Below are 15,073 nucleotides of genomic sequence, written 5' to 3' on the forward strand. Positions count from 1 at the left end.
ACATCATTTCACACAGTTTTCAAAGTGTTTCAAGGAATCAAACGCGACAGATCTCCTTGCTCAATTTATTAAACATTAACCAAAATTAAAATTGTATCCTCTATTAAATATATTTATGTTTATTGATGTAATTTTATATTATTTTATACTTCATAACACATCAGTATTTTCCTCATGTTGTCCAAACTGAGCAAAGACATAACTGTATGTATGATTTTAATTGACAAAATATTTGTGATCCAGATCAATAAGAAGTGTTGTTAAACGTCTACAAAACATCACAAAAGATTTATCTGCCATGAGAAGTACAAACTGAGACCATGTTGAGCCATAAATCTTTGGGAGGACGGGAGACAGAGTGTCTGTGCATGTGACTCTGGTGAGGGTATATACCCGACTGTGTGGCCACAGAGACGGTCTTGGTTGCCACGCTGGCCTTTTTAGGGACAGGCAGGGTGATGGAGGTGTTGGAGGAGCGAGTGGGGCTGACGCTGCTGGAACGTCCCTTCAGCAGCTTCTTCACGTCGTCCAGCTCCGTCCCTGCAGAACCACAGAGGCACAAACAAATGTGATACTGCCGTATGTCTGAGAAATTCATTTTAGTATATGAGTTTAATCTAAAAGAATCTGAATACACTTACTCAAGTGCTGTACTTCAGTAAAACTTTAAAACTAGGTACTTCTAATTTCTAATTTCATGCTATTGCTACTCATTTATTCGACAGATTTGACACGTTTTAAGGGTGAATGACAAACTGTATGAAATTGATTTTAACAAAAATGGGGAATGTGAGCAGCAAATACCAACAAAATGTTCCTTCCTTATAAATTTTGAACAGATTGTTAAAGAAAATTATCTTCATTTTGATTATTTACAGTCCATATAGCATACATCGCTCTTGTTCTAGGTGGCTTTCTGTCTGAGTACAACTGATATTTATATTAAAATCAGCATAAAACATTAAATAACAATTTAACAACAGTACTTGAGTAAAAGTGCGTCATTACATTTCACTTTTGGTTTTTACACTGTTGGGTTTTACTTCAGTAATGAGAACTAAGAAGTTTTTCCACCACTGCTGAAAGAGAACAGAAAACTGCAACACTGTAATCTGAGACCACGCTGAGGTGGGGTTAAGGTGGCACAGAATGACTAACCATTAAAAAATGTGGATTAAATAACAGCAGTTATACACTTTAATCAGCAGGGGGAGCAATCAGCGTCTGTAAAAGTCTGACTCTCCATTGTTAAGCTCCAAACTTAAGGTGCTGTAAACAGTGACTCATGTGTGCCATTGTTGCCGCCACAGTTCTGCCCCTTCACTTTTTCCCCACGTGAGCAAACCACAATGCAAACAAACCCCGTTCAAATCTCAGCCTTTTCTTTGCCTGATGTATACCTTCTGTCTGGGGAGCTGCACATGTGTTACTAATTGAAATTTCATGGCTGTAAACGTACATGTGGGAAGTGGGAGAGAAGGAATGTCCTAGGCATGATATACTGAATACTTGCACAGTGCTCTAAAGTGACCCTGCAGTAAAAATCTGTCACTATCCACCAAGCGGTTCTCTGAATGAACAATCTCAAATAAAGATGCTTTGTTGCTTTCTGAGGAATTGCATAACCGACAGCGAATGGATCCAAGTGGTCTTACATCTGCAGGCGGTTGGAGAGGCACTTTGTAATCTGGCTCTGATCTCGCTCTCTGGAAAAAAATCACACCACACAATGGACAAAGGAATCCTGAGTTAATCAAATATAAGCCAAGACAATTCAAGAGAGTCAGATGGTGCAGAAATAATGAGGAGAGGGAGTGGCAGAAACTTATATTGAATACCTCTGCTTTCGCTTCTCCCTCTTGTGGTGCTGGAGCCTGAAAAGAAAAAAAGAAAAAAAAAACAACTTGAAAACACACAGACATATCTTGAGGATAAAGCTGGAAAAATACTGTGCAGCCATGAAGTATATAAATCTATACAGCTGTCACTCTCACTTACAGTAGTTTCCATAATCTTTGCGTGTAAATTCTGGGGAGGAATTACCACTAGAACTTCCTAGAAGAAAAAACACAATAGTTCAGCAGAAATAAAAACAGCACCCTGGTGCCCAACAGTTTCCTTCTCTTTATTAAGCCTCTGTTTCAGTGCCCCTGATGCCAACTGTGCTGCGCCTGTGTTATTAACAGGATCTCACCGTCATAACCCCCTGAGCGGCTTGATATGTTCTTCCTCTCCCGGAAAGCTGGCGACAGGCCTCCTGATGAGCCAGCAGTCTGCGCTCTCCTGGCACCACTCGACGAGCTGGACCTGACCTTTGACACCGAGCTTACGAAATAACTGCCTCCGCCTCCTCCTCTTCCTCCTCCTCCACTTCCGAACCCCTCAATGTCCATGAAGCTCCCCCCTCCATCGCCTCCCCCTGAAGAGTCTCCTCCTAGGTAAACTCCTGAGGAAGAGCTGTAGCTGCTGGTGTTCACACCTACAGAGGCTGGAGGGATGATACATCAAAGTTAATTTAGGATTGCCAGTAACTGTGTCATCTCTTCAGCATGAACACACAAACAGTAATATGCCTGACTCACATGAAAGTCCCCTGGATGCAAGAGTAGAATGTAGCGAAGTACTTTTACTCAAGTACAAAGCTGGGTTACTTGTACTTCACATGAGTATTTTGTGATCAGTGGTGGTGGAAGTACTGTGAGGCGGCATTTAGGTAATAGTACCAATACCACACTAAAAATACTCTGTTGCAAATAAAAGTCCTGCATTAAAAATGGTACTTCGGTATAAACTGTACTTTAAGAATCAAAAGTAAGAGTACTTGACCCCTGGGACAGATTATCATATCTGACATTATAGGATTGTTAAAACTGATGCATTGATGTGGAAGCAGCATATGACTGTAGTAGCTGCTTTTTTATATACAATTTCTTTTTGTTTTGTCGAGTGGTTCCCAACCTAGGAGTCCAGCCCCGCCAAAGGGTCTCAAGATGAATCGGGTCATTTTTACTTTTTGGACTTTTGTCTAATCTTAGTTTTTGTGAAATATTTGCCAATTTGAACCTTGAACAGTTACTTACATGAAAGCATGTGAATGGATAACAACTGTCCACAACTTGTAGACATCTGAAGTTATACTCTTTGTATTTATATTGCATTTTATAAGCTCATATATACATGTTTTATGAAGTCTAGTCTTACCTTACAGTCTTACTTTTATAAGTATAAAGTAGCAGAAAATGGAAATACTTAAGTAAAGTACAAGAACCTTAAAACTTTACTTAAGGACAGTACTCAGGTAAATATACTTACTTTTCACCACTGCCATTTAATGCGACTTTATACTACATTTCAGAGGGAAATATTGCACTTTTTACTGTACTACATTTATCTAACAGCTGTAGTTATTTTACCGAGATTTTTCATACCTAACATATGATGAGAATATTATACATTAACTAACCAACAAGTAGTTCAAATTTGTGGTAAAGCTAATTCTATAAATTTCCCGGGAAGATCTGCAACTTAAGTACAGATTGCAGAAAGGGTATAAACCCTGTTCTGAGAGTTATGTACGTTTAATTAGTTGTGTCAGGTTTTTAAACAGTCATGGATTTGCGGAGGTATTCTTGTTGGTTTATTATTGGAAACTCTACTCTCCATAAACAGTATGATGGACTGCATGCTTAGCTGCTGAAAGTTTCATGTTTGCATGTTCAGCTGACTGGCTGTGCAGTGCCTACAGGACTTTCATCTGCAGCAGGCTACGCTAGCAGTTCACTGGAATTCATTAACTGGGCGTGTACCAATCCAATGCTGTGTATCGTTTATAATCAGTGACAAATGACCTAGTGCTTCCCAGGAAAATTCAGATGAATTTAAGTCACACATCTAGTACTAGTACTACTACCAAACTGTAAAAATGCTCCATTACAAGTACATAGTGAGAAATGCCTATAAGAGCTCAAAGAGACATCTTCAGATGTTTTGTTTTGTCTGAATGACTGACAGTCCAAACCTCAACATTTTTCAGTTTACTGCCATTTCATTTCAGGGAAAACCAAAAACTGTCATATTTAAAGAGCTGGGATCATGAAATTTTTTGCATGAAAAATTACTTAAATGACCACCTAATTAAGCTGAAGAAAATTGTATATATTGTTAAGGAAGTTCCACCTCTGCAAAGTAAATTATCTCCACCTCAATCAGCTTCCACTTTCATGAGTAATAAAAGTGTATAGTATATTATTGTGTAACACTCACATTGTCCATTTTTCTGCATTGTAGTGCTTTTACTTTTGATTCTTCAAGAGTATTTGGTTCATAACATGTACTTTTACTTCAGCAACTTTTTCAATTAGGGACTTTTACCTGGCAGGTCTGAAAAACTGTAAGCTAGGGGACACAAACCCAGACATCAAAAGTACTTTTAGTTTCTTTCTTTCCACTGGGGGTTAAAAATGTATCTTATGTATGTATTCTAAATCTCATCCAAAGACAAAGGCACAACTTCCTAATTTTGGCTCATGAGCGGAAATTTGCTCTCACATGAAGAGAAATAAGTTCCACTGCTGTTCTGGGTTAAGACATTCTTCTCCAGGCCCAGCCCTCCAGCACCGCTGGACATATTCCTGTGATTTGATCCGCTGGTTCCCTCTAGCAACGAGAAGACACACAGCAAAACAAGGAGAAGCTGTTACTCATCGGGTGCTTCCTTCAGAGACGCTCGGCTATAATTATTGTATTATGATTTTAGTTTACTGTCAATAATTAAAGTGAGCAGGACTGGAGATAAGAGACACTTACTTGGTGGTAGAGAAGCCAGTCTGGTTGTCGTGGTTACAGTTTCTTTCACAACTGATGAAAAGACAGGAAATTATCACTCTGCATACACCGTGCAATTTGAGTTTGAGTCCTGCATGTCATTCAAACTTCTGTATGTTAATCCCAGTTGGCAGGTCCTGACTGAACTGTTGAGTGACTAGCATGGTGATGATTTTTACACTTCCAGAGCTGAATTAATGTGACTGTGATTGATAGACAGTGTTAATAATGCTTTATATATCAGTTATAAGCCATTAATGAGAACAACCATTGTCGGGTTGTAAATCCTCCTCCAACAGGTTGGTTGCTTTGTCTTTGTAGCTCTTTAGTTCATCAGGGAAACCCTCAAATTACCTGTTAACAGCTTATAAACATTTGTGATGAATGACAATATAGTAAAATAGTTGTAAAATAAAAAAACATGTTTTCATAGGAGGCGTTAAAGTTGTTGACAAATGCTACACATTAACAAACACTTCAAAAAAACTTCAAAATGTCCTTCTACCTGCGTACAGCTACATTATAGTGAGTTATAAAGCATTTTATAAATGTTTACACTGCTTATAAATGCTAAATTAGAAGACTTAAATTACATGTTACTTCCCTTATTAATGGCCCATGTTAACAAGCTTTTAATAAATATAATAAATGATCACTTGACGATTAATGATATTTCACAGCTACAATTTTTATAGTCTAAAAGTTGTTCTTATTAGTGGCTTATAAATGATAAATGAAGCATTAGTAAATGATTTTGTGTTAAACTTCTGAGTGCTAAACGTGTGTTTGTTTAGTCTGTAAAAAATAGTTCAAGTTTATTTGGAAAATGTATAAACAATATACAATAATAAAAAAAATCACATTAACAAATCACATTAAAAACTCGGAATGTGCAAAACAAAATAAACTACATTATCAAAACAACAAGTATGTCTGACATGTCAGTCTTTTCTGGCGGTGTCGCAGTTTTGATTCTTCTTAGCACAAGACACACTTCCTGCAATTTCCCAGAGCTTTCAGCCAGATCTGGAGGCCTTCATCTGCGGACAGAGTTTTCTCGGTTGTCATGGAGATGGTTTTGTTGGTATCATGAAACTTAAATGTGGAACAACGCCTAAACCATCTCCATGAATGCTCTGGAAGACTTCCAGTAAGTGGATCTTTGTGGTAAGATTTTTTCTGTAGCATTACTGTTGCTAAGGTCAATAAGAAACCTTAAAGCGCAACTCAGTTTTTCACTTTTTTTGGAATTAACCCTTGACATTTGTGTTGTTGACAACTTTAACAGAGAAAAACAGCAAGCCTCTCGTCTCATGATGCACATAATTGGTTGAACGCTGTCTGAAATAGTACCATTCAGGGGGAAATTAATGAGATGAAAGGTTGTGTAAATCCAGTCATTAATCATGAACTGGACAGATAATTAAGATTTATTTGACGCTCTCCCTCCACTAAGAGGAGTCTTGTGCTCCAGCAGCAAGCTGTTAAGGTTTCCTGGATTCAGTTATAGATAATGTAAATTCCATTTCAATTTCATTCTGCCTCAACGCTCCTGTCTTCCACCTCCTCCTTCCTTTTAGGGACTTCTGCGTGTTGCAGGGCCAAGGCTAAACACTAACACTGATCATGCTTTGGCTGCCGATGCTCTGTGACTTTGGAAGAAGGAAGGAAAAGCCAAATCAGTGCATAAAAAGCACCTTAAAACTTTGTTTATTGTGCCCAAACCACGTCATCTTGTCTGTCTCTCGTTTTTTCTCTCTTTATTGTCTCTTGTCTGTAAAGCACTTTGTACCCTCTGGTTGGAAAAGTGCTACATAAATAAAGCAAACTAACTTTCTTTTAGTATAAAACAAGAGGACAGGATGGCTGATTATATGTTTCTCTCGGTTAGCATCAAGCATATAATCAGGCGTTCCTTGACCTCTCCATCCTTCTCCCTGCGTGTCAAAAGTTGTTAGCTGTCTGTTTATATTCAGTTATGACTACTGGAGGAAAACCCGGAGGATGACTTACTCCCTGAGAAATGGGACCTGAGAGCAGTGAAGGCATGCCGTGATGTTAGTGATAGAAAGCCCCCAAGAAAGACAGACAGAAGCGTCACCACAGAAAAGGATGCTATGGAATCTAAAAGTGTTTGAGCTCTTTAAACACAGATTTCCTCTACACCAGTCTGCCATTAAGCTTTCCAATGAGAAATCATATTTCTATATCTCCTGCCACAATGAGGTCTGTGGGATCGGACATTGTTTTTGGGAGAGACAAAACGCTTTGAGCACCATAAATGAAAGTCATCTCCAAGTATCTGTGGACATCTACAGTTAAAAGTGTTGTTTTGTGAATTGGGTGAACTGGCCCTTTAACTCTTGCTCTTATAGTGGCTTTGGTTATTGCTAGTTTGAAAACCTCATAAATAAATTCAGAAATCTCACCCCTTTCTCCTGACAAGCCTCCCGAGAAGTCCATCTGTCCTGTTAACTCGTCCATCCCATCTTATCTGGTGAGATGATGATAAAACGTTGACCATGGTCGTGCATGTATACTGCGCCAACTGTTGTTAAAAGTCAGCTTATGCGCTGGCTCGTGGTTAAAATCGCATTTCAACAAACATTTGATGGGAAAAGGGCAAAAATGTCAGAAGTGATGTCAAGACTGATTCGGGTTAAAGACCAAACCGCTTTTATCTGATGTTTACAGCATCAGTTTGAAGTTTTATGCCCCTGGAGACAGGAAAATGTAATCAAATCAGTCTCATGACTTTAAAAACCACAATCTAATACTTCAGTAGAACAACCTGCTTTTAATCATCTCGATAAAGAAGCTTCTGCAGCAGGCCTGATCACATTCAGACCTCTGTACAGTATTTAAAAACTTTCCAGAGGCATTTAAATCTCATGTGAACAGTCAATAGCACAAGAAAGGCCTTAATAACTATAAAGCATCATCTATGGATTTCAATAGGCTTTGTATTTACTTTGGGTCTTTGAGGACCAAACTAACAAAGGAACAAAAGACGCCAGTGGATCACTGCACAGCTCTGAAAGACCATCCACTCACCACACCCTGCCAGCCAAAGATATTTAACTGCACGTGCTTCATGTACAGCACATTTTAATGCACTTTTTAAACTAAAAAACTAAAAAAAAGCTGATATAAGAAAACATAAACACTCTCAAAGATGACATTTTTTCACTTCACTTATAACCTTGGATGCTGAAATCACAATTTCCAGTCTATAAAATGCAACAATCATTAAAGTGTTCCAGTTTCTTCATATTTCCCAGTAAATCCACTGCTTGAACACACAAAGCCCACTGCTAGAGTCTGTGACTTATCTTGACAGCAATGTCACATAAAGTAGCTAAAGCTAGGCCAGGTCCTTGAATATATTTAGAGGGATGTAAATAGCACAGCAAAAATACCTGTAAAACTATCCTGAGATCGCTGTAACAGACTATAGATAACACCAGAAGAAAAATGATCCCAAAACCCCCCCCTACTGAGTTTTACAGACAAGCTCAGAAGTTGCCCACTTGTAATGTGTTATAGGTATTGTCTAGAGTTTGGTGGACTTTGCACACATCCATCCTATTAAGCCAACAAATAGAGCTTGACAGCCCATCACCAAACTCCCAGAGCGCAGTTGTTAGTGCTGAGATGCACCAGCCAAGTGGGAAGAAACACCAGCAACATCCAGCATAAACAACTTTCAAGCTAAATAAATAAGCCAATACATAAATAAAGTTTCCAGGCTATTCCAAAGCACTACAATCCGTACCTTTAGCCAGCTCGGAAAACAATCAAGCAAATCCCCGATTCCTCTGAAGACCCACCGACCGATCACGTCCACGGGAGGAATCACGCGTTTAAGAGGACGCGCAGTGGTGGGATGTTCTTCTTAAAGCCCTCCGTCCTTTTGTGCCTTTTCGCTCAACTTTCCCAGGCAAGTCAAAACAGAGATTTGGGCACTGGTCCCAGCCACACCCATTAGCGCTGGAGCTTGGCAAGCAGGTGTAGTAGACGGCACGGAAAGCTGAATTTGAAAAAGAAGAAGAAGAAGAAAAAAAAAAAAAAAACAGCGCCTGAGGGAATCAATTATCTTGTCAGAGACAGATAGTCGACTGTGTAAAAGTAAAGTGATGAGCTCCTCCTTCACCACCACCACCTCCTGCTGCTGCTGCTGCTGCTGCTGCTTTAATCACCACTTTTCCAAACTGGCAAACTTTTGGAAGGGGGTGGTAAAGGAGTGTTTTGGGAGGTGGGATAGTTTCTTTTTGTTCTTTTTTTTCTTCTTCTTCTTTTAGGATTGTAGGAGTGGAACTATTTCAGGATCTGCTGATCTGTTGTGTGCAGTAAATCCGTCCTGTTGCAGCTGGGGCACATCTGGTGCACACATTGGTAGAAAGTAGAAACGGAACATTTAGCCTATATGGTTTCAGCCTCAGTGTTATTACATAAGCAAACAGTATTTTGCTGCATATCCAGCAGCCTGCAAGTCTCATACACTTGACAAAGTAACTTTAACTGACTGTGATCTTTGCACAAAAGGCTGTTCAGCATGTTTGTGCAGCTGTTGAAGGATCCCTCTCTGTTTTTCCTGTATACTACTGAGATAGGAATTATGATTATGATTAACTTTACAAGATGCAGAATCAGACTGTTTCCATCACAAACGTGCTCCCATATGAGAGAATATAAGAGCTGTTTTTAACTGTATGATCATAATAAAAGTTCCCCATCCATTCATTTGCATTTATGCAATTTGAGACAAATTAGATGCTTTATTTCTCCACTGGCAGCCGCAAGCGCCAGTAGGATCCCTCACCCACCACACCCTGTGTAGACATCCACCCACCCTGCATGACTCACAGTGAGCATGACTCCAATCTGCTCAAATGATGGAAAACAAATGGCCCCAAGGATAGCGAAACAGAGGAGGAGCTGCTGAACTCACATCTATGTGCAAGATTGAATAATGCCAAACCTAACGGAAAGGGGCTGGTTTAAAACACCACATGCCTGCAGGGTGAAAAAAACAAAAAGGAGTTAACCGACTTGTGCAGCGTCTTTGGATAAAACACACTCCTGTTTGTGTTGAGTAGAACAGCTTTCCAGATAAAGGGTCAGTACTTCTCTGGAACAAGGGAGCAGCAGACTCAAGAGTGACCAAATTAGGTGTATACAGCAAGCTCAAACAGGGGGTACTTAAATAGCAAAGGACTTAATCATTTGAGGTTTGTCAAGATAATGTGAGATTTACACATTAATGAGTCACTGTGAAAGCGACTCTTGACAGTCAAGTGTTGTGAAGAATCAGGTGGACCACACAACTGATGGAATAGAGGCTATATTGTTTTGCCACATACCTGTGGGCTATATAGGAATCCCTTCACTTACATAGCTTCATCATAGTGTCTCCTGAAATCTCCTGCATGCATATTTCTGTCCAATCAGGCAACATTTGTTTTTTGTTAACTATGAAAGACAAATTAGAGGAAAACCCCACAGAGTAGCTGGACTTTGAACGGTCATGTTTGATGTTTTTACAGTGTTAAAGCTGAGGTTCACCTTTTCATGGATGTCACGCTTTGTTGTAAGTTAAGCTGCTAAACCTCGTAAATCTCTTCTCAGAAAAAATAAAATAAATTCCAGGAGGGCAGTTTGCCAGACAAAGGGTGGGGGCAGCCTCATACCTCACTGGTATCTGTGTATTTATATACCTGGGTATTTGGCTTTTCAGTGATGGAAAGTGATAAAGGCAAATTTTAAAAGGCAGTGTACTGACTCTATATTAAAAGAGTCAAGTACAAACTTCAAAGCTCCATAAAGATTTGCATAGTGATATGATTTTTCTTTTCATTGTCTGGCTTACAGTTTACCAGTTTAATTATTTGAACTTAGTCCATTCTGACAATGAATTACTTTAACAAGAAAAAACATCAAACATTTCTCTATTACAGCTTCTAAACTATGAGGGTTTGCTGCTTTTCTTTGTTTTAACAACTGCAAACTCATCTTTAGGTTTCTGGTTTTCTCATTACCCCATTAAATGTGTTATTTCTGAAAGGAATGTAAGTTTTGATTTAAGTGGTCAACACGCAGTATTTCATAATTACTTTACTCTTTGACCCTGAAAGAAAACACGTCTCTCATCCAGGGGGATATTGAGAAATGATGCGCAAGAACAGTAACAGTCATCCAACCAGCACAATAATCAGCGGGCTACAGGTCAAACTGCCATTTCCAAAGCACTTTATGTTTCACATTTTGATATGTCACGCTGTGAAAAAGGCCGACTACAACCAGCACTGAGAAACAATATTAACTACGGCAGGACCTTTATTTTGCTGTCATTTAGAAACCATGTTATGTAAACCTGGAAGATAAGGAAGCGCATGAAAACGAGACACTGTTACCACATAAAAGGGAACGCTCCAAAATAGAGATATAGATAAGATGTAGTATCAACTGGAAAACAAAATAACCTACTAACACAAAACACTCTCACTCACAAAATTGAGTGACACCACTGCAGTCAGCCACATCTCCAAGATTCTGTTGTTTATAATACTGAATTTAACACACCCAGTGCCTCTTCCTCACAACATGTTCATCAACTACATGAGATAACCATATTACATTAAAGGCTACAATAGTGTGTTACCACTGAGCCATAGTGTATGTGCATCTTGAGAGGAATTAATAGCCTGCGCACTCATGACCTGAGGCTGTATGAGTGCCCACCATCCACACCTGCATCTGAGGAAATCTGATACCCTCATTCGCAGACTCACATAGTCTCTAGATTCAATAAACCCAAACCACGTACGATGCTGAGGAACAAGCACAGCCTTTCATGTCAACTATTTATAAGTTCAAAAAAACACAAAAACAGCCTCCTCATCTCAGCTCAACTCATCTCAACCCTCAGCCCTGCAAAATTCATCCATATAAAATGTAAAAAAAAAAAAAAATTCCCCTATACCCTGGGGTGTGTAATATCAGACTGCCAAGTATTGGTGTTCAAGCCTAGGCAGGATCACGTTTTAATTCACACCTTTTTCCTCGCAGCCACAAAAAGACATAGTTAAAAAAAAAAAAAAAAAGTAGAATATTGGCACAAGTCTCAAAACAATCTTAACCTAACAATGAACGCATTGCTCAGTAAGAGTCCTTTAATAGAGGTGAATCAACTCTAGCTGAATCACAATATGACTCGACCCTAGTAACGAGGGTAACCAAGTAACACTCCTTCAACACTGGACATGTTCACAAGCCCACAAAAAAGTCACTTCTACTTGTTTACTTCCTTTGAGTGCTAAATTTTGTGAAACAGCACAGCTGGATCAGTGTTTCTCCTCTTAATCCCAGTGGAACCAGTGGTGGACAGTAACAAAGTACATTTACTTGAGTACTGTACTTAAGTATATTTTTCTAGTATCTGTACTTTACCTGAGCATTATTTTTTGGAAACCACTACACTTAAAAGACAAATATTGTACTTTTGTCTCGACTACATTTCTATGAAGTACTTCTTACTGTGAAGCAGAGCTTTTAGTCAGTGGAATGAATTCTCTTTTGTTTTGAAAAATGCGACAGACCGTATGCTGTGTTGCTCATGGGAGAAACATCACAGCCAATTCCTACACTGTCAGTCATGTTTGAACAGCTCAGATTGGACTTGGCAGTGTCCTAATGATGGCTACGTTGGATAAAGATGAGGCAGAAAAAGAGATGGCCTTATCTTGAGAGTGATGTTTGAAAATGAAGAAATAAAGAAAGACTCCTTTTGTTTTAAACGTTTGTTGTTTACCCCAAACGAACTCCATCACTATCAAAACGACGATGGCTCCTTTTGTTGATTTAATTGTGTTTTTATGGCCATCTCGACGGGCTTTGTATCATATTCTACAGGTTCTACAGTCAGTCAGTTCATTCAGTAGGTTGTTTCTGAGTCACTGTGTTCTGTGAGTACACTGTGGAACAATGTGTTGACATAAAAAATGTACTTTTGATTACTTAAGTATTTTTAACAACAAGTACTCCAGTACTTTAACTCTCGTAAAAATCTGGCTGAACAATTTTCATTTGTATTGTAATATTTGACCAGAAGTATCCACTTTGACTCAGGTAATGGAGCTGTGTACTTTGTTCACCTCTGACTAGAACAATCCCCTCTGAGACTGCTCTGTTCTCTAAAAATGATTTATGTAATTCTTATTTTGATCTAATAAGATATATAGCCTAATCATTTTACTAAGTTGCATTGTTATAAGCAAATTATTTGTACCTGTGGTTCTTGAACCTTTGAAATATGTTCAGAAGAAATAGTTCCATCACTAAATTAATTTTGTATGCTTAACTCCACTAAAACACTAAATAAAAGATCATGATTGAGTGATTACGTTTTAGATACGAGGAATTACATGAAAATATTTAGTTTTAAGTTGTTGTTATGTGCTGTAACCGATCCAGCTGAAACAACTACTGTTCCCAGCATCCCTTTCGGGTGACGCGTCATTTACTTCTGTCCAATCGTTGCTTTTGGAGGTAAAAAAATACGGAAAAACTGAAAAATCTCGCATTTCATTCACAGTTTTATATTTTTGACAGTGTTTTGTGGGGGGAAAAAAGCTGGTTCACTGGTAAATGCGTTTTTCATTCGTGGTAGTTTTGGTATTTCGAAGGTGTTTGCTGAGAAGTTATGTGACCGCTGTGGCTAATACTCGACAATAAGTGAACTTCGTAACTTCAACGATGGAGATCACCCCCAAAGCAACGAAAGTAAAATCGGTGTATTCTTCACCTTGTCATTCAGTGGAGTCAAGTCCCTGTGAATACAAAGAGGAAAAGGTAAGTGAAGTACTTATATGTACCCGTGTTAAGCCTGATAGGTACCTGGAAGTTCATGTCAGGGTCTCTGCAGGTCTAAAAAGGCTCTTTAAACCACAGATCCCCCTGAAGGCATTAAAGTCTTACATTTCATGTACCGGTTCCCTGAACGTCGGTCTCTGGGCCTGTGCAACATAGACCTTTTCAGTAATCTATGGGTCCAGGTAACATTAATTATCAATTATTTTACTAAAAGTTATTGATATTTACAGCACTAAAGTAATTTGGCACAAATGTCAATAAATTAAATGAATTACTTAATAAATAATTGTAGACCTTAATGTTTGCTTGCAGTCATTCTTTGACTGGTATGGCCATAAACGAAGTATTGAGTTACATTCTGTGTAGAAACTGTGACTATAGCCGTATATAACATCCCATAAAACATCTGGACACCATGTACGTATCACGGCTGAGTTTGTGTATACTCTTACATTCATTATCATCATCTGTTTGTACACTGTGTGTCCTGTATTTCATCATTGTCATCTCCACAGCCTCATCAAAAGCTGAGTTCCTCACTGAAGGAGAGGCTGAAGAGATCAAGGCGGTCCTTCACCTCACCCCTCTCCGTGGCCAAACGACTTTGTGTCGATGACTTGGAGGAGGGTGGCCAACAAGTTTCAGCAGATTCCCGGGAGAACGTTATTAGTCCTCCACTTATCACTCACAATGTTGATGTAAACAGAAATGATGTGTGGTCAGGGAGTGAAAGGTTTTCTGAACCCATTCCCAAACCAACACATCTTTCTCCAAAAGACTTAACACAACAACAGGACCAACTCAGGAAGGAGGTTAAGGACAAAATTGAGACTCTGCGCAGACTCAAGATGGTTAAAATGTACCGAAGCAAGGTATCAGCTACATTTAAATTGTCTGGGTTGCTTCTAACATAAAAATAATGGCATTTATTTTGTTTAATAGACTGAAAGTAGTCATTTTATATGTCTGTCTCTCTCTCCCTAGAATGATTTAACACAGCTCCAGACCTTGATTGACAAGTGGCGGAGTTGTGCTCAGGCTGCGCTGTGTGAGCTCCAGTCAGATGTCCTGGTAGAGGAACGAAGGGCCAGTCTGTCTGAGCTTATTGACCTCTTTGGTCTGGATGACGGCATCCTGCACTTTGACCGAACAGAGGAGGACTTCACTACCTAATAATATGTTCTGAAACACACAATATTTGCATCATCAGTATACAAAAATACTACTGAGGAACAATCACATTTCAAATATCCAGAGTCATTTAATTTTTTATATGTTGCTGCTACAATTTTTATTCACAGCTTGAGTTGTAAATTTCATGTTCAGTTTACTTGTTAAGAGAAGTGTAAATAAAACCCTGTTAAGTGTTGAAGAGAAG

The 15,073-nt window shown here is 39.0% G+C and overlaps 2 protein-coding genes across 3 annotated transcripts in view; one reads left to right on the forward strand and one right to left on the reverse strand.

Annotated features, from left to right (window-relative positions):
* col17a1b (collagen, type XVII, alpha 1b) overlaps positions 1-9,039 on the reverse strand; it is a 27,550-nt gene extending 18,511 nt beyond the window's left edge. The window contains exons 1-9 of one of the 2 annotated variants that reach the window (XM_071480393.1): positions 8,600-9,039; positions 7,254-7,318; positions 4,807-4,857; positions 4,549-4,656; positions 2,195-2,488; positions 1,999-2,055; positions 1,839-1,874; positions 1,656-1,706; positions 394-540 (exon numbers count right to left, since the gene is read on the reverse strand). In XM_071480393.1, coding sequence (XP_071336494.1) covers positions 394-540; positions 1,656-1,706; positions 1,839-1,874; positions 1,999-2,055; positions 2,195-2,488; positions 4,549-4,656; positions 4,807-4,857; positions 7,254-7,308 — 799 coding nt within the window. In that variant the 5' untranslated portion in view covers positions 7,309-7,318; positions 8,600-9,039. The remainder of the gene's footprint in view (positions 1-393; positions 541-1,655; positions 1,707-1,838; positions 1,875-1,998; positions 2,056-2,194; positions 2,489-4,548; positions 4,657-4,806; positions 4,858-7,253; positions 7,319-8,599) is intronic. The other variant, XM_071480394.1, reaches the window with a different exon arrangement.
* Positions 9,040-13,346: 4,307 nt separating this feature from the next.
* Positions 13,347-15,072, forward strand: sfr1 (SWI5-dependent homologous recombination repair protein 1). The gene is made up of 3 exons (XM_071480403.1): positions 13,347-13,674; positions 14,211-14,567; positions 14,680-15,072. The coding sequence occupies exons 1-3, from the start codon at positions 13,579-13,581 to the stop codon at positions 14,866-14,868; spliced, it is 642 nt and encodes a 213-aa protein (XP_071336504.1). The 5' UTR covers positions 13,347-13,578; the 3' UTR covers positions 14,869-15,072.
* The last annotated feature ends 1 nt before the right edge of the window (position 15,073 follows it).

This window comes from Trachinotus anak, unplaced genomic scaffold, assembly GCF_046630095.1.
Source record: "Trachinotus anak isolate AG129_WGS33_773 ecotype Australia unplaced genomic scaffold, CSIRO_AGI_Tana_v1 ptg000007l, whole genome shotgun sequence".
NCBI lineage: Eukaryota > Metazoa > Chordata > Actinopteri > Carangiformes > Carangidae > Trachinotus > Trachinotus anak.

Coding starts and splice junctions, on each gene's coding strand:
- sfr1 (XM_071480403.1), top strand. CDS start 13,579: ATGGAGATCACCCCCAAAGCAACGAAAGTAAAATCGGTGTATTCTTCA. Junction 13,675..14,210: donor GTGAATACAAAGAGGAAAAG/GTAAGTGAAGTA, acceptor TCATCTCCACAG/CCTCATCAAAAGCTGAGTTC. Junction 14,568..14,679: donor TTAAAATGTACCGAAGCAAG/GTATCAGCTACA, acceptor CTCTCTCCCTAG/AATGATTTAACACAGCTCCA.